This window comes from Grampus griseus (assembly GCF_964374135.1).
Source record: "Grampus griseus genome assembly, chromosome: 17".
In the NCBI taxonomy this organism is placed as follows: Eukaryota; Metazoa; Chordata; class Mammalia; order Artiodactyla; family Delphinidae; genus Grampus; species Grampus griseus.
In genome coordinates this window covers 17,980,972-17,996,109 of record NC_139011.1, presented here as the reverse complement: position 1 = coordinate 17,996,109, position 15,138 = coordinate 17,980,972, and the positions used below count along the sequence as shown (strand labels likewise).

General features: G+C 45.3%; 1 protein-coding gene across 1 annotated transcript in view; it reads right to left on the bottom strand.

The window, feature by feature from the left end:
- SNTB1 (syntrophin beta 1) overlaps window positions 1-5,639 on the bottom strand; it is a gene marked incomplete at its 5' end in the record, with an annotated part of 233,915 nt that extends 228,276 nt beyond the window's left edge. The window contains one exon of the mRNA XM_082674468.1: window positions 5,066-5,639. Within this exon, the coding sequence (XP_082530594.1) occupies window positions 5,066-5,639 (574 nt within the window). The remainder of the gene's footprint in view (window positions 1-5,065) is intronic.
- Window positions 5,640-15,138: the final 9,499 nt, after the last annotated feature.

Below are 15,138 nucleotides of genomic sequence, written 5' to 3'. Positions count from 1 at the left end.
AGGTTAGGCATTATAAAGTAGAATTAGCATTCTTACAGAACACTGGTTCTTAAGAGGTTGGTTCTTGCCCTTCCCCAATAGCAGTTCATAAACTTATGGAGGCATTTTAGAGGTCAAGGTGGGTCATGCTGGCATACGACTAGCATTTAGTGATAGCCGCCAGGGATCCAAGACACCTTGCAACGTCTGAGCCAGTCCTTCACAGTGCAAGATTTTTCCAGATCCCAAGTGATACTACATACCCCTACCCATCTTCATTTGTAGCTATGCATCGACAGTAATTTTACATACAAGTCCTAGCATCTACCGCCTTCATTATGACCTCTGGTGTAGTTGTACCATGTAGTTATCTGTTGAAACATATTTTTTATAATTCACTTCATTTCTCCATTTTTTCATGTTAATAATAGGGCATTATTTTGATTTTAAACTTAAATTAGAGTTAGGTTATATTTATGAAATTCATTTCATGATAATAAAAGGGGTGTTAGAAAGATTTGTTAATAAAAGTGTGTTGGGTCTGAATTTATAAGTTATGAAGTGAAATAAGGTTTAGAGATGGCTTACTGCAGCTTTCTAGCTTTCCAATGAAGAAAATTAAGGTCCAAAGAAATAAAGTATATTGCAAAAAGTATAATTATTAGTTAAAAGATAACTCAAGTTTCAAGATTCTAATTCCAGGGTTCTTGGGTATTCTTTAAGAATCTGTACATCCTAAATAAATTAATATTCTTTAAACTTCAAATTCTCATCCAATCCTGAGACTGAATGCCAGCAATATCACCTCCCTTCCCTTGCACCCTGCCATCTCCCTGCCCCATCATCCCTACTTCCACCACTGGAGAAAGTGATTATGAAAGTGACATTTTAGATGATCTCAGCAGACAAGCATTCCTGAGAGTAGTACTGAGGGAGGAACTCTGATGGAGAAGGTTAATGCCAACAACTGTCTCTGACTTTCTCCTTTGCGTTTCTATTTTTTCTAGTCTAGTTCCATAAGTGACCTCTGTACCCAAGGATAATTCTGTCCACCCCTCACCTCCACTTCCAGAACATTCTGCACTCCTTGATCTCAACAAAGTTCTGAAGAAACCAATTTTATTGTCACTTCAGTTACAAAAAGGTTGATATAGGCCAAATTATGATTTTACTGTTAATATAAGGGCAAAAACTTCTTCCCCCACCCCCCCTTCTGTACCCAAAGCTGCCAAAGACGTCTATGCAGGTATTCCCTGCCCAACTCCAGAGGGTGCACCCCTGGAGTTGTGAGGTTGAATATCTGCATGGCTGAATGCAGGGTCCCTGTTCCCACCTCCCTAAAATGGGAAAGGAGTTCACAGTGTGAAGATTTCTGATCTTAACTTTGATGCACGTTTGGGTTAACACTGACTTCACTGGCATAGTTTATTCACTCTTTAAGTCTGAATTGCAATTTCGTCTCTTTGCCCGCCATGTGTTTAATGATGGAGGCTCAGTCACATTGTAAATTTGGGCCATATCGCAGCCGCTCCCTCTTGATAGCCAGACACTTGGTGATGAGGGCTTTGAGACTCAGTCCTCTTTCCTGTCTCTCCCTTTTGAGCGGTCCACACAATTGCTGTTTCCTGCTCAAAGCCGTCCCAAGCATGTCAGCACATTCGAGTAGTGGGGAAGGACATCTTGAGCCCAATAACTGATGAATTTCAACTGATTCAAGCACGCAGTTGGAGCAGAAGCTCAGAGTATCAATTTCACCTGGAGGTTTTAAGTATGAGCTTTTAAGTCTGATAGACCTGGATGCCTTCTAGCTCTGGTAGTTTATGCAAATAACCTGTAAACTTTAAACGTGTAAAGTCTGTAAACTTTAGTTTCCCATCAGTAAAGTAAGCAACAGTAGCACTAACCTCATGGGGTTACCAGAAGTGTACACGAACAAATATAAGTAAAACCTGGCACATATTAAGTGCTCAAGAGATATTAGCTGTTGCTGTGATTCTCTTTTCCCAGAGCAAAGGTCTCCTAACATTACAGTTCTATAGTACAAAAACAACAACAACAAAAAAACAATAAAAATTAAAAAATATAAACTCTAGTAAAGGAATAGGAAAGGTGTGTCCCTTAGAAGGGGCAATTTCATCTTCATGTGAATTGTAAAAATAATCACAGCAGGCATTTGATACATTCTGTCCCGCCCCCCTCCCCAGGCCTTTTTAAATTCTCAGAGTGCTCTTCCATACAGCAGCCCAGTAAGTAAGCATTTCTTTATTCTCATTTTTCAGAAAACACTGAGGCTCAGGGAGGTTGACATCCTTCTGTGGCAGAATCTAAGACTAGAACGCTGGCATTGAAATTTGCTGGGCGGGGTTTCATTTCACAGGATGTACCATTAGTAGAGGCAGTCAGTCTCCACTAGGGGGCGCATGTCATGTAATGGGGGTCATATTGGCTGCGGTTGAGGGATGAAACTAGTCTCCAACCGCTCCCTCAAAAATCATACAAACCAAAAAAAGCAATCTAAATAGAAAACAGTGTCTTTGCCATATAAATATATCTTTAATACATCTCCCTTAGCCCTCTGGTCCAACTAGATTACATCAGCAAAGACTTTCCTATGTAGAAATTCTGAAATCAAGATGGCATTTCAGTGCAGTAGCAAGTAGATAGGTGATTTTATTTTATTAAATATTTTTCAAGATTTTTTTTTTTGATGTGGACCATTTTTAGTCTTTATTGAAGTTGTTACAATATTGCTTCTGTTTTATGTTTTGGTTTTTTGGCTGTGAGGCATGTGGGATCTTAGCTCCTGGACCAGGGATTGAACCTATACCCCCTGCATTGGAAGGCGAAGTCTTAACCACTGGACCGCCAGGGAAGTCCCGATAGGTGATTTTAAAAAGCCCTTCCCGTGATTCTGAAAAGTACCTTCAGCTGGGAATCCCTGTACTAGGCCAAGCTACAAAAGAGAGGTTTGTGTGCTGTTTGATTTGATGATACATGATCATTCCCACCTCATTTCGGACCAATACTCTCAGAAGAAAAGACACTGTTTTTTTGGGGGGGGGGGGAGGGTTTCTTGCTTATCTTAATAGCAGTCAATTTCTGAAAACTCAGGCTTGGAATAAGACTGCTGCCCAAAGCCCAGGTGGGTCGTGTCTAAGAAGCCCATAGGTCTGCCCCTAGAGGTCCTGCCTGGAACACACAACAATCCGTTGTAAGAATGTTACCTTCAGAGATTTTTACAAAGCTCACTTTTCAGTTGCTGCACCAATAAAGTCAGACAACTGCTTGACTTTTTTTCTTTGTCTAAGTTTATTTTAAACTGTAGAGAGTCACATTTTCTTCCTCTTTTGGGGTGAGAGAGTTTTGTTTTTTTTTTTTACTTCTTTGCTAAATCACTATTCATTAAAGTGAAACTGAGGAGAAGAAGAGACATAATGAAGGGCAGTGCCTGAAATAGAAGCAACCTGCCTGTGTGCCCCCTGATATTTTGCAGTAAATATTACAAGCCAAGCAGGTATTCAGCCGTTTATAGTCTAAACTACACTTGCTCCAGATTCCACCTGCACCTTGTCACAGAAGCCGACACACACTTGAATCAAGAAAACTTTTTTTGTTTACTTATGTTAACCATAAAGCCAAAGCAAATAGCCTTCCACTTTCTGGATCCTGGGTAGCAATTAAATATGAAGACATCACAAATCCTCTAGACAAATAAGGGGGGGGGACCTGTATTCTAGGCTAGGATGTGGGCCATGTACCAGAGAGTTGCATCAGCTGTTACAGGGAACAGTTGGTTTCCCAACTTCGAACTTTCTGGGTTTCACACACCAGCACCACAACTGATGAGCAGGAAATTGACTTAAGTTCTTAATTTAGGCTTAAATCAACCACCTGGTTTACAAGGTCTCAGTTGAAACATTGTTTCAATGGCCATGGGTTCATTTATTCGTTGACTCAGCAAGCATGTCATGGAGCTCAAGGGAGATGACCCAAACTAAATCAAAGACCCCAGATAACTCAATCTACAGCAGGGGAAAAGCTGAATAAATAGATATTTCCATGACATTAGTGCTGAAAGAGCTATGTACAAAGCAAGCTAAGGGGCAGAGTGGCAGGCATCCAGTGAAAAATGCAGCTGTAGTGGGAAAGGAGAATGTGTCATCCCCTTACCACTGCCCTTCTGCCCCACGTAATGCCCCACAGTCACAAAAGCGCAGAAAACGGTGCTACCTATTCTGCTCACATTCGGTAACTAGGAGAATGGGGACATAAGATCGCAAGAGAGTAGTTTCTAAGACACCTCACACGCAGGGGAAACTGTTTACAAATGCAAAGTTGTTTCCACATCACTCCGGGGGAATGGAGGGGAAACACCGGGGGAAGATGCAGGCAGAAACACCACTTCACCAGCCCTCCACCGGAGCAACCTGGAATCCAGAGGCACCGGCCAAACACCTGGCAGCAGAAGTGAACTTTTGCATACAGCTGCACCTCACTTCCCAGCCCTGGGCACAGCTCCCGAGCCAGAAGCCCAGTTTCCAATTTGAAAGGAGGAAATCGGGAAGGGTGGTGGGAGTTCTAGCATTCACACGTTGCCACCCCTCTCTGGCCCCTTTGAGATTCAACCCTTTTTTTTAGCTGGGCAGCCCAGGCTCCTGAGAAGAAAATTGTGCCAAAGCAGAAAACTGTCAGAGTTGCTATTACTCAGTGAGCTCGCTTCGAAACGCGGGCGCGTACACTTCATTGCCAGTTTCACTTCCAGCCCCTACACTACACAAGGATTTTGCGCGGATAAAAAATGAGTCAACATCATTACGCCTCCGACCCGGTGCTCGGCACAGAAACCCTCTTCGCCTAGCCCTTTCCTACACCCCTGACGGGTCAACGCCTGGGACAACCCTAGGGAGGGAACAAGTTGCCCCCAGGTGGGCAAAAGTTGTCAAAACTCCGCCAGCAGCGCGCTGCGGCCCCCTGGTGGGTGACAGCAAGCGGGTGGGTGTGAGGATGCGGCTGCGGTGGGGCGGGGGGGGGGGGGGGGGGCGTGCGCTGCGCATCCGGAGCGGCCCGCCCGGCGTTAACCCCTCACCTTCCAGCAGCACTTCCTTGCCAGCGCGCTTCAGCGCCTGCACCGCCTCGTCGTGGGTGGCGTCCCGCAGGTCGGCCCCGTTTACGGACAGGATGGCGTCCCCTACGTACAGGGCTTGCGTTTGGTCCGCCGCCAGCCCCTTGAAGATCTTGCTGATGAGGATGGGCATCTTGTTCTCCTTGCCCCCCTTGATGCTGATGCCCAGCCCGCCCAGCTCCTGCTTCAGCACCTTCACGCCGCGCTTCTGGTTCGAGATGGATTCGGGCACCTGCTCGGGCAGGTCGGTGAAGGCGGTGCGGACCCCGGCGGGCGAGTCCGGGGGCTGCGCGCCGCCCGCGCCCGGGTGCCCCGCGCCGGCGCCCCTGCAGAACGAGCCATTGGTGGCGGTCCCGATGCCGTTGTACGCCGCAGCGCCCTCCTCGCAGCTCAGAACCAGGGCGTCCTCGCTCAAGTTCACCAGAACTTTGTGCCAGCGATCCCGCACCAAAACTTCCAGCAGCCCGCTCCGCTGCGCTCGGCCGCCTCCCCCGCCGGCCGGCCCGGCCGCCGCTGCCGCCGCCGCCGCTACCGCCATCTTTCCGGCATTCTTAAAATGCCATGTGATTGCAAAAGGGGGGAAAAGTGGGGAAGGGTTGCGGGGGGAGCAAGGAGAGCGCGCCCCGCAGGGAGGAGGCGGGAGGCGGGACGCGGGACTCCACTCCGGGACTTCGCCAAAGCGCCCTGCGCGAGTTGGCAACCGCGGTGCGGCCGGTTCCCCCTGGCCTGATCCTGGGCGGGGTGGAGCAACCTAAAAGAAGAAGGAGAGACAGAAACAGGAAAGGGGAAAAAAACCAGCTGCCAGTGGCAAAACCCCAAACCGAGGGGAAGCCGCGTAACGGCTAAGCGCCGGCGAGGGTCGGTAGGGGGAGTCGCTCCCGGGGAAGGGCGGGGACCCAGCGCCCGGCGGCCGCTCACCTGTTCCAGCCGCCGCAGCCTCGGCGGTCACACGCCGCGCGCCCGCTCGACCCTCCCCGCCTCCCTCCTCCGAGCGCACGTCGCCGCAGGGACAGCTTCCCCTCCACCCCGCCCCAGGCGTCTCTTCTCCACCCGTCCTTCTCCGCGGGCGCCCACACCGCACGTTGGCGTGGTCTGTGTGTCCTGCGTTGGTCCCCTGCCTGATGCTCCCAAGCCCCCTCCCCTTTCACACCCTTTGTAGAATCGCCTCTCAGTCCTACCCCCCAGGGGTGTCTAGATTCAAATCTCCTCCCTCTGGCTTCCTCAAACCAAATCTCGGCTTCTCCTGCTGAGTTCTTACCTGTCTCTCCTTTTCGCAGGGACTGTCAGGTAGACTCAGGCAGAGGCCCTGGGTTCCCTGAGAGTCACGAGGGAAGGCTGTCCCAAGACCCCAAAATGAAACGTCAGCATAACCCGAGTGCGGGAAACTTCTTTTTAAATGCAGGACATCTTTCTGCCGGGTCTCTGGAGAGGTGTCTTTGCTGGCTGGGGTTTTTAGCAGGTCGCTGCCTGCCCCAGACCCCAGAGACAGATGTTCTTCCATTTCTGGCACATTATATGCTCTCTGCTTCTGACCTATCTTTTTTTTCCCCCCAGTGCCACCCAAATGCTTCCTGTGACGTTCTCTTTCTTCCCGAGATCCAATATAGAAAGTCCACCATTTAAGAACTCATTTGCAATGGACTGTCTCTCAAAAGTTCCTTTATGAGTGACATATGTGGAGCTCTAGCTGCATTTTTCCTGGGAAATGATATTATAATCATTGGTTACTTTCCCAGGCCAATGCGGAAATGCCAACATAACCCATGTCTTAGATGAACCTCCCAGAACTCTCCTGGTCCTTGAACCTCTCAAGTTCTCCCCGATCCTAAGCAGGTCTCATGGAACTCTGGAAGTGTTTCACACTTCTCCTTTCCCTCCTTTTCCCTCCTCTCTCTGCCCTCTCTCCAAAAACCAAAACAAAATTCACAGATCTGAGAATTCCTAAAGGTAAACCCAACCCAGCAAGGTGTCAGGAGGAAAGAAATCTATTGAACACATTCCCACTGATGTGTATTATCATTGGAAGCTCTCTGACCCTTCCAGAATGACTCACACTTTTAATGGAGAATGTTTAAAAACCCAGACCAATCCCCAGAGATCGGGTGGTTGGTATTCCAGGCAGGGTCCCAGAATGAAATGGAAACATTTGAGTTTTGGGTTTTTTTGTTTTTGAGGAAAAGAAGTCACTGCAGGTAGGTCAAGGGGAATGCTTAGATTTATACTTCTGCTGGTAGCAACCTTATTTCCTATATTTCTAACCCACCAGTGTTCCAAAAGCTGTTTATTCTTTCATGTAAAGGTACTCACGGCCGGGACAGCACAGGCGGCTCCAGTGTTGGGTGGGAAAACCGTCTGGGGGCTGCCCTCTGCTTTAGAGGCTGAGGACTCACACACGTCGCTCTTCAGGAGCCTGAGTGCTGCCAAACGCACTGAGGTGGAGATAGGCACCAGGATGCCAGTGTGATGATTTAGAAATCAAAACAGATCGCCCTTGGACTGAAATCGTCCATTCATATCACACCTGTATCTTGCCTCTGTGGTCAAGCGATGTCAGAGGCCCAGGCATAACTAGAAGTAATGTATCAATTTGCCATAAGAAATTGCAAGCTCCGGGATGGGAATTTCTCAGAATCTCTGTGATAAGCACATTTTTTTTCCGGTTAAGCAGCCCTACATGGGAAGCAGTAGGTTGCTTGTTGAAAGTGGCATCAGAAGGAGAAGAGCAAATATTCAGTATCATTAGGCCTGAGGCATACATGTCAGCCAGAGATGCCTTCACCAATGGAATTAGAATAATAGCCCCTATTCTAAGTGCTTTATACATGTTCACTTAATCCTCCCAGTAATTCTTGGGGATACTTACTATTATCATCTCTCCTGTTTCACAGGTGGAAAGGCGGAGGTACAGATTGTAAAACTTGTTCTGGTCCTGTAGCTAATGAATGGCAGAGTCAGGATACAAACCCAGGTGTGAAGAATTTGGACCTTAATCATTGTCCTACACTGTCCTAAAAATGCTCAGAACCTGTCAGCCCCAGTGTTCACCTTGGACTGAGGCCAGCCTTTCCACTGGGAGGAAAGCCCTGAGGGTTTAGACCCTTCCCCTAGATGTGTGTAGAAAGGGGCAGCCAGCCTTGTCTCTCTGGCCTCTCCTGCTTTCCAAAGTTAGAGCACACCCGGTCCTTCCAGAATTGACACATTCTTTTCTTTAGACATGTTAGTAAGTTGAAGCTGATGACTACTGTGGTCTTGCTGGCCTAAAAGCCCTTTCTTATCCCTCACACAGCTCTGCATATCTGGCCCCTGAGCAGTAAGGCTGACTCTCAAAGGTAAACTTTACTTACCTCATTTCTTGGTTCTAGATGGGACTACTGCACCGCAGCCCTGTAATACTTACAATTAGGACAGATTATGTTCTCTTAGGTCTCCCCTTTTGAAGAATGGTCACTGGACAGGTCTGAAAAGACTACTAGCTTCCTCACTTTATGCGTGTGGCCTTTGAAGCTCAGAGAAGAGCAGTGACAAATCCAAGGCCACGTGGTGGGTTTGTGACAAAGACACAACTGGGTTATGAATCCCAGTCCAACTTGAGCATTCCAGATATTACAGCTGAAGTCCCCTCCTCCTTTTTTTAACCAGATTTCTTTTACTTAGCTCTGTCTCCAGTTCTGTTTCCTCCTTCTGTCCTAAACTTTTGACTTCCATTTCCACCCAGCCCAAAGTGGGATCTTCCCATGGGTGCCCCTTTGCTGTGGGAGGTGCATTTTCCTGCAGATGTTTGGGTGGACTTAGGCTTGCAAAAACAGGCCACGAAATCCTCAGCAGCACAGAGCAGAGGATAGTGATGGAGCAGTAGCAAGAAGGGGCAGTGTTCCTCCCTCATTCCACAAAGTTTGGTGGTGCATCTGTCCTGTCCCAGGCACTGTTCTAGGTGCTGTGATATGCGAGCAGACAAATGGTAGGATGTGCCCTATGAGGCTTACATCATAGTGGGCGGTAGGGTGGAGGTGGAGAAAGACTGCAAACTTAAGACACTTTCACGGAGAAGTAAATACCAGGAAGAAAATAAAACAGAGCAACAGGGTCTAGAGTGACGAGGGGCAAGGCCACTGTTAAGGAAAGCCTTTGTGAGGAGGTGACTTTTGCCTGCGACATGGATGGTAAGAAGAGGGGAATCTTGCAGAGATCTAAGGAAGAGGGTCCCAGTGAGAGGGAAGAGCCAGAGCAAAGCACCTGAGATAGAACTAAGCTTGCCTGGATCAAGGGACCAAAGGAGGCCAGCATGGCTGGAGCAGCCCCTGGGAGGAAGAGAGAGACCAGAGGGGAGATCAGAGAGATAGACTGGGCCAGACCACAAAGGAGGGCCTTGGAGGATTACAGCACAATCCATTCTCCTTGTCCTCTTTGAGCCTCAACCATCATACATTTTGGATTGTCAGGAACTGTCTTAATTACAACTACAGTTGGCCCTCTGTATCAGCAGTTGGTTAAATCCGTGGATGTGGAACTTGCAGTATGGAAAGCCGACTGCTCTATGCCATTTGATATAAGGGACTTAAGCATCCTCAGATGTGGGTATCCTTTGGGGTTCTGAAACTAATCCCCCTCGGATAGCGAGAGACTGTATTACTTCCTAATACCTACTGAGTCAATTTTTACTGGTTAGAACACATGCTCCAGTGTTAACGTTTGGAAAATAGGATCATTGTACTTTTGATGCTGTTTCCTGAAGATAGGTTGAGCATCTTTAGGGGGATTTATCCAATTACAGAATGGAGTTTGGATATAAGGTATTTACCTTGTGAAGAAGAGGAGGCAGAAAGCTCCTTGACATCTGAGGGGAAATTAGAGAACAGAATGACAGAGGGGCAGGAGGGTGCTTGAAATGCAGAGCTCCTAAGCTGAGGCCTACCTGTGTACATACGTGTTGACCAAATGCTTACTGAGTACCTGCTCTTATAAAACACTGTGGAAGGTGCTGGAGACAGGCACACCCAAGGATACAAAGATAATTAAGACAGCAAGACAGACATGTACATAAAGAGCTCATGGGGAGAATGAGAGGGCTGCAGTACTGAGTGTGAAATGAATGGAAGCAGCCAGATTCCAGACTCTGAATCATAATTCTGGTTAGTGACTCTTATTTTATTTCTTCTTCTCACTATTGAAACTAAAACTGTGCAACTCAGATTGGGACTTGAACCCTCAGGCTGGGACTCAAAACCCAGACTGGGGCTTGAACCCACGCATCCAAGACTCAAAGTTGGCCAAAACCCTGATTGGGACTTGCATCCACGTAGCTGGGACTTGAACCCGGCCAAAACCCACAGTCTTTCAACTGAGATCACACACCTGGTCGCAGGACTTAATGAAGCTCAGGTTCTTGATGTCTCATCACAGAAAGAATTCAGTGAGAGACAAAGTGACAGGTAAGAAGTGGATTTATTTAGAGAGAAACACACTCCATGGACAGTGTGTGGGCCATCTCAGAAGGCGAGAGCAGCCCCAGGGTATGGGGTTGTCAGTTTTTATAGGGGTGGGTAAATTTGTAGGCTAATGAGTGGGAGGAGTATTCTAGCTATTTTGCATAATGGGTGGAGATTCCCAGGAATTGGGCCACCACCTACTTTTTGACCTTTATGGTCAGCCTTGGAACTGTCATGGTGCCTGTGGATGTGTCATTTAGAGTGCTGATGTGTTACAGCGAGTGTATACTGGGGCTCAAGGTCTGGAGGAAGTTGACTCGTCCACCATCTTGGACCTATTTGGTTGTAATCAGTTTATGTCGTGTCCTCAGGATATGTCATTCCTTTAAAGGTTGTGCCCTGCCCCTTTCCCTACTGTTTCACTATTTTTTGCTTTATTTATTGCAATGTCTTTATTGCATTACTGGAGCAAGCTGGCCAGACTGTCCCCTCTTGGGGAAGGTAAAAAGCAAAAAGACCAAAAAAGTATCTCCCCTCCCCTTCCCTCCATCCTCCCCCACAACTGCACAGCAATGTCTGAGCGCGTCTGGCAACAAGAACGATTTGCAAAAGTCGTCTAGGAACTACATTTTGAACTGTCCCAACACAAGACATATAGTTGGCTTCCCTGTGAATCAGATATTTTTATGTAACTACATGAATGTTTTTGACCCCATCAAAGACAACAGAAGAATAGGTTTTTTACAAGTAACGACATGGCTGGAAAGTCACAGGCTGGAATTTGTAAGGAAACAAGGTTGTCATTAGTGGCTGCAGCTAGAGCAAGCTGAGATTGACAGCAGAGGGCTCAGTCAGGCCCCCATCTGGACCCTCTGCTTTGAGGCCACTGAAACCTCACAGAGACCTACTGAGGAGTCTTAACTGGCAACAGAGACCACCTTGAGAAACGAGGAATTGCCCAGATGCAATTCTTAGCCCAAGGGGACCCTTGAGGCTACTTGCTGCAAGAAGGGGAGACCCACGGAAGACTCCACGTTGGCTCTCAAAGTTTCTTCAAGGCACAGGAGGAGTGACTCTTATTTTAAAGATGAAGCACTGAGACTGGGGCACAGCGCTTGAACAGAAGGCTGAGCAGGTTCCTTCTTCTCTGGCGTGCCCCAGGAGGCCTACAGGCACATCATCCATTTCAAGTGCGTTGGCCAACACACTCTATTGCATAGACCTGGTGGATAGCTGGGTGGATCCTTGGTAAACTAGATAGACGACCACCCAGGCTCTCAGCCAGTAGGTCAGGTGAGTTATCTGATTGCTCACTGTGTTTAGAATGTTGTAGTGGTGACTTTGGGCAACAAGACTAGCTCGAGGCAGAATTGTAGTTATAGATGCTTATCCTCTCTCTTTTCTTATTGAGTTCCACTCTCTCTCGTTCTCTTCCATAACTACTTCTGCTGAAACCAACCATTTCCAGTCTTTTAATATCCATGCTGTAAATTTAAGTCACTTTTCCTAAGGGATATAAATTTGATTCTTTTTTATAACTGTAGAAGGATAGGTGAGATCCCATACTGAAGACATGTTGAATAAAATGACTCTGAAATCCTAGTAGGCAAGGTATATCCCACCACATACTAAAACTTTAGCAAGTTGGCCTAAGTAGGCATAGAAGACGTCCCGGTGCAAAGGTAAAGAGGAATAAGAAATCAAAATTTCTTCCATACACGTCTTTAAAATGTGGTAGCAAGGAAGTGAAAAGTTAAAGGATGATGCTTAAAAAATGTTGAAAGCAGAATTGATAGGGTCTAGCAATCGATTTGAATATGGGAGCAAAGGAAAAGTGTTTAAGGGGAGAGAAATTCATAACTATATGCTAACTTTTGAATTGCTTCTCTGCATAATTAAACTAGAACTATGCAAAAGTAGCCCCAATTAATTGCAAAACTTGGAAACCCAGAGGCGGAAGACATATTTAAAGGCAAAGGGCTACTACCCTACTTCTGGAATGAAAATTCAAGCCCTCTGAGGCATTGCAAGACACAGTATTTACACGCAGTGTCCACTGGACTAAACTCGAAGTTGGCAATCACTGCCTGAAAGCTCTGGTCTGCCTGGTGAAGGGACAAAAAAAAAAAAAAAAATAGAGCAAGCAAGAGGCTGAGCCTGGAGGCAATCCCAGGCAGCTGCCTCCTTTTCCGGTCTCCACGGGTGATAAGACTTTGCACTGCAGGGGTAGGGGATTATGGAGAAAGTAAGCAGGACTTCTCCTAGGACCACACTACAATAGAAAGGCAGGTTTCAGGAGTAGCCGGAATGACTGATATATTAAACAGCGAGGGAAAATACTTTCAGAAGTGTTTTGAAGGAGAAAACAAATTGTCACAGGTTCACTAGAATTTCTATTTTTCATATATTTCTATTAAGTATTAGGTTCTCCAGACCTGGGGCTATGTTTAAGATTCAAGGCTATTATAAAATTGAACAGTGTCAAGGAGACACCTAGTATTTGTTCCCAGTGGTTGGAGGGAATTAGAACCACCTGAGGAACATGTTAAAAAAGCAGGTATCATATTCAATAATTTCTTCCACATTTATTATTGCTTCTGAAGCAAGGAACTTTTTTCTATATACAGTGATTTTTGTTGTTGGTTTTGAATTTCACTGTGATATAGATTATTATCTAATGCGCTCTAACTCATGACTATCATTTTTCTATTTTCTGCTTAAATATATCAAATATGGCCAGTATGAACCTCTTCAAGCTGCCTCTTGTGTTCTTTTGACAGGTCCTCATTATCAAGCACTTTTTTTTTTTTTTGCTTTTTGCTTTTTGCTTTCTGGCATAACAAGCTATTTCAGGATCAACTTGTATTTTATCTGCCTAGCCCTGGGATCAGCCATTCCTTAAGGACCCCTGGTTCCTTTCCGTGTGAAATGTGATTTAAAAATCAAGATCTGGAGACTAGGTGTGCTGATTTAAACTATGATGATAGGTAGATAGAGTTCATACTCCTATTATCATTTCAAATTCTACACCATGAGATACTTTCTTACTTTTCCTTATGCCATATTTGTGTCTCCCAATATGTGAGAAATCTGGTTTTCATACATGTCAATAGAGTTATTCATTTTGGTGTGTCCTACATTACAAAAAGAAATTGTTTCAGAATTACTATTACCATCCCGATAGCAGTACCAAAAACAAACCTACTTAGTAAGTTCAAAATTTCTCTGCAGTTCATTTTGTCCTTAGAATATATTTCAGTAAAGGTGCACAGATCACCATACAGATGCTTGATCCAATCTACCATCTAAATATCTAAATATGGGGAAACAGGCAGATCCAGATTGCAGGGATTCTATAAAATAAGTGACCAGGGCTTCTCAAAAGTGTCAAGTCATGGAAGACAAAAAACAGGGTGGAATTTTCTAAAAGAAAGGAAGCTAAAGGGACATGAAATCCAAATAAATTGCAAGACCTTGGATTCAATAATAAAAGAAAAACTACAAGGAATTTTTTGTGTGTGGCAATTAAAGACATTTAAATACAGACTGTATATTTGATCATATAATTGTATCCATGTTAATTAAGTTTCTTGCAGGTGATAATCGTCGAAAGTTTTTCTTCTTAGAAGATACGTGCTGATGCCTGTAACTGACTTTCAGATGGAGAAAGGGAGGGATTACCAAGAAAATGTGGCAAAGTATCAACTGACTTTCAAACATAGAGACAGAGAACAAGAGAAAGAGAAGGAAATCTATGATGCAAAATTAATAATAAGTTAATTTAGTGAAAGATAAATGGGGATTCATTGTACGATTCTTTCAAATTATTGATAGGCTTAATACTTTTTTTTTTTCTTCAAAATAGAGTTGGGAATAGTAATGCAGAAACGTAAGCCTCACTCCAAAGGATTCTGATGATTCTGGTCTTTGGTAGGGTCTGGAAATTTACATTTTATCAAGGGGGTTCTGATGCAGCAAACTATGGTCCCTGGTCCAGCTCTTTGTTTTTTTTGTAAATAAACTTTTATCGTAACACAGCCACAGACATTTGTTTATATATTATCTGTGGCTGTTTTCATACTACAATAGCAGGTTTGAATAATCTGACAAACTATAGAGCCCTTTGACCTTTGAACCCTTTGACAGTAGAGATGGTCAAAAATATAAAAATATTTCTAACCTGGTCCTTTACAGAAAAAAAGAACGACTCCTGCTCTAGTGTATTCCAATTTAGGAAAGGGACTAGAGCAACTTTAAAAGCAGGAGAAAACTGGAATGTAGGTGAAGGGGCATCGGTCTGGCAGATAGTAAACATTTCAGTCCATGTTAGCTAACATTATTATACATAAAGGAAACAAACAAACAAAAGAATCAGAATCAACACTTGAATGTGCCTACAATGGGTCAATTTATGTTTTCTCTGTGAAGCAGAAGTTATCCATGTTTCATAAATAGGGAATTGAAACACAGAGAAATAAGCCCATTCTAGGTCACATTAATTTTGGGTGGAAGAGTTGAAATTCAGACTGAGGCTTGACAAACTCCACATCCTGTCCCCTTTCCACTGGGTCACCCTGCCACCTTCACTATATTTTAAGCTTCAGTTGATAG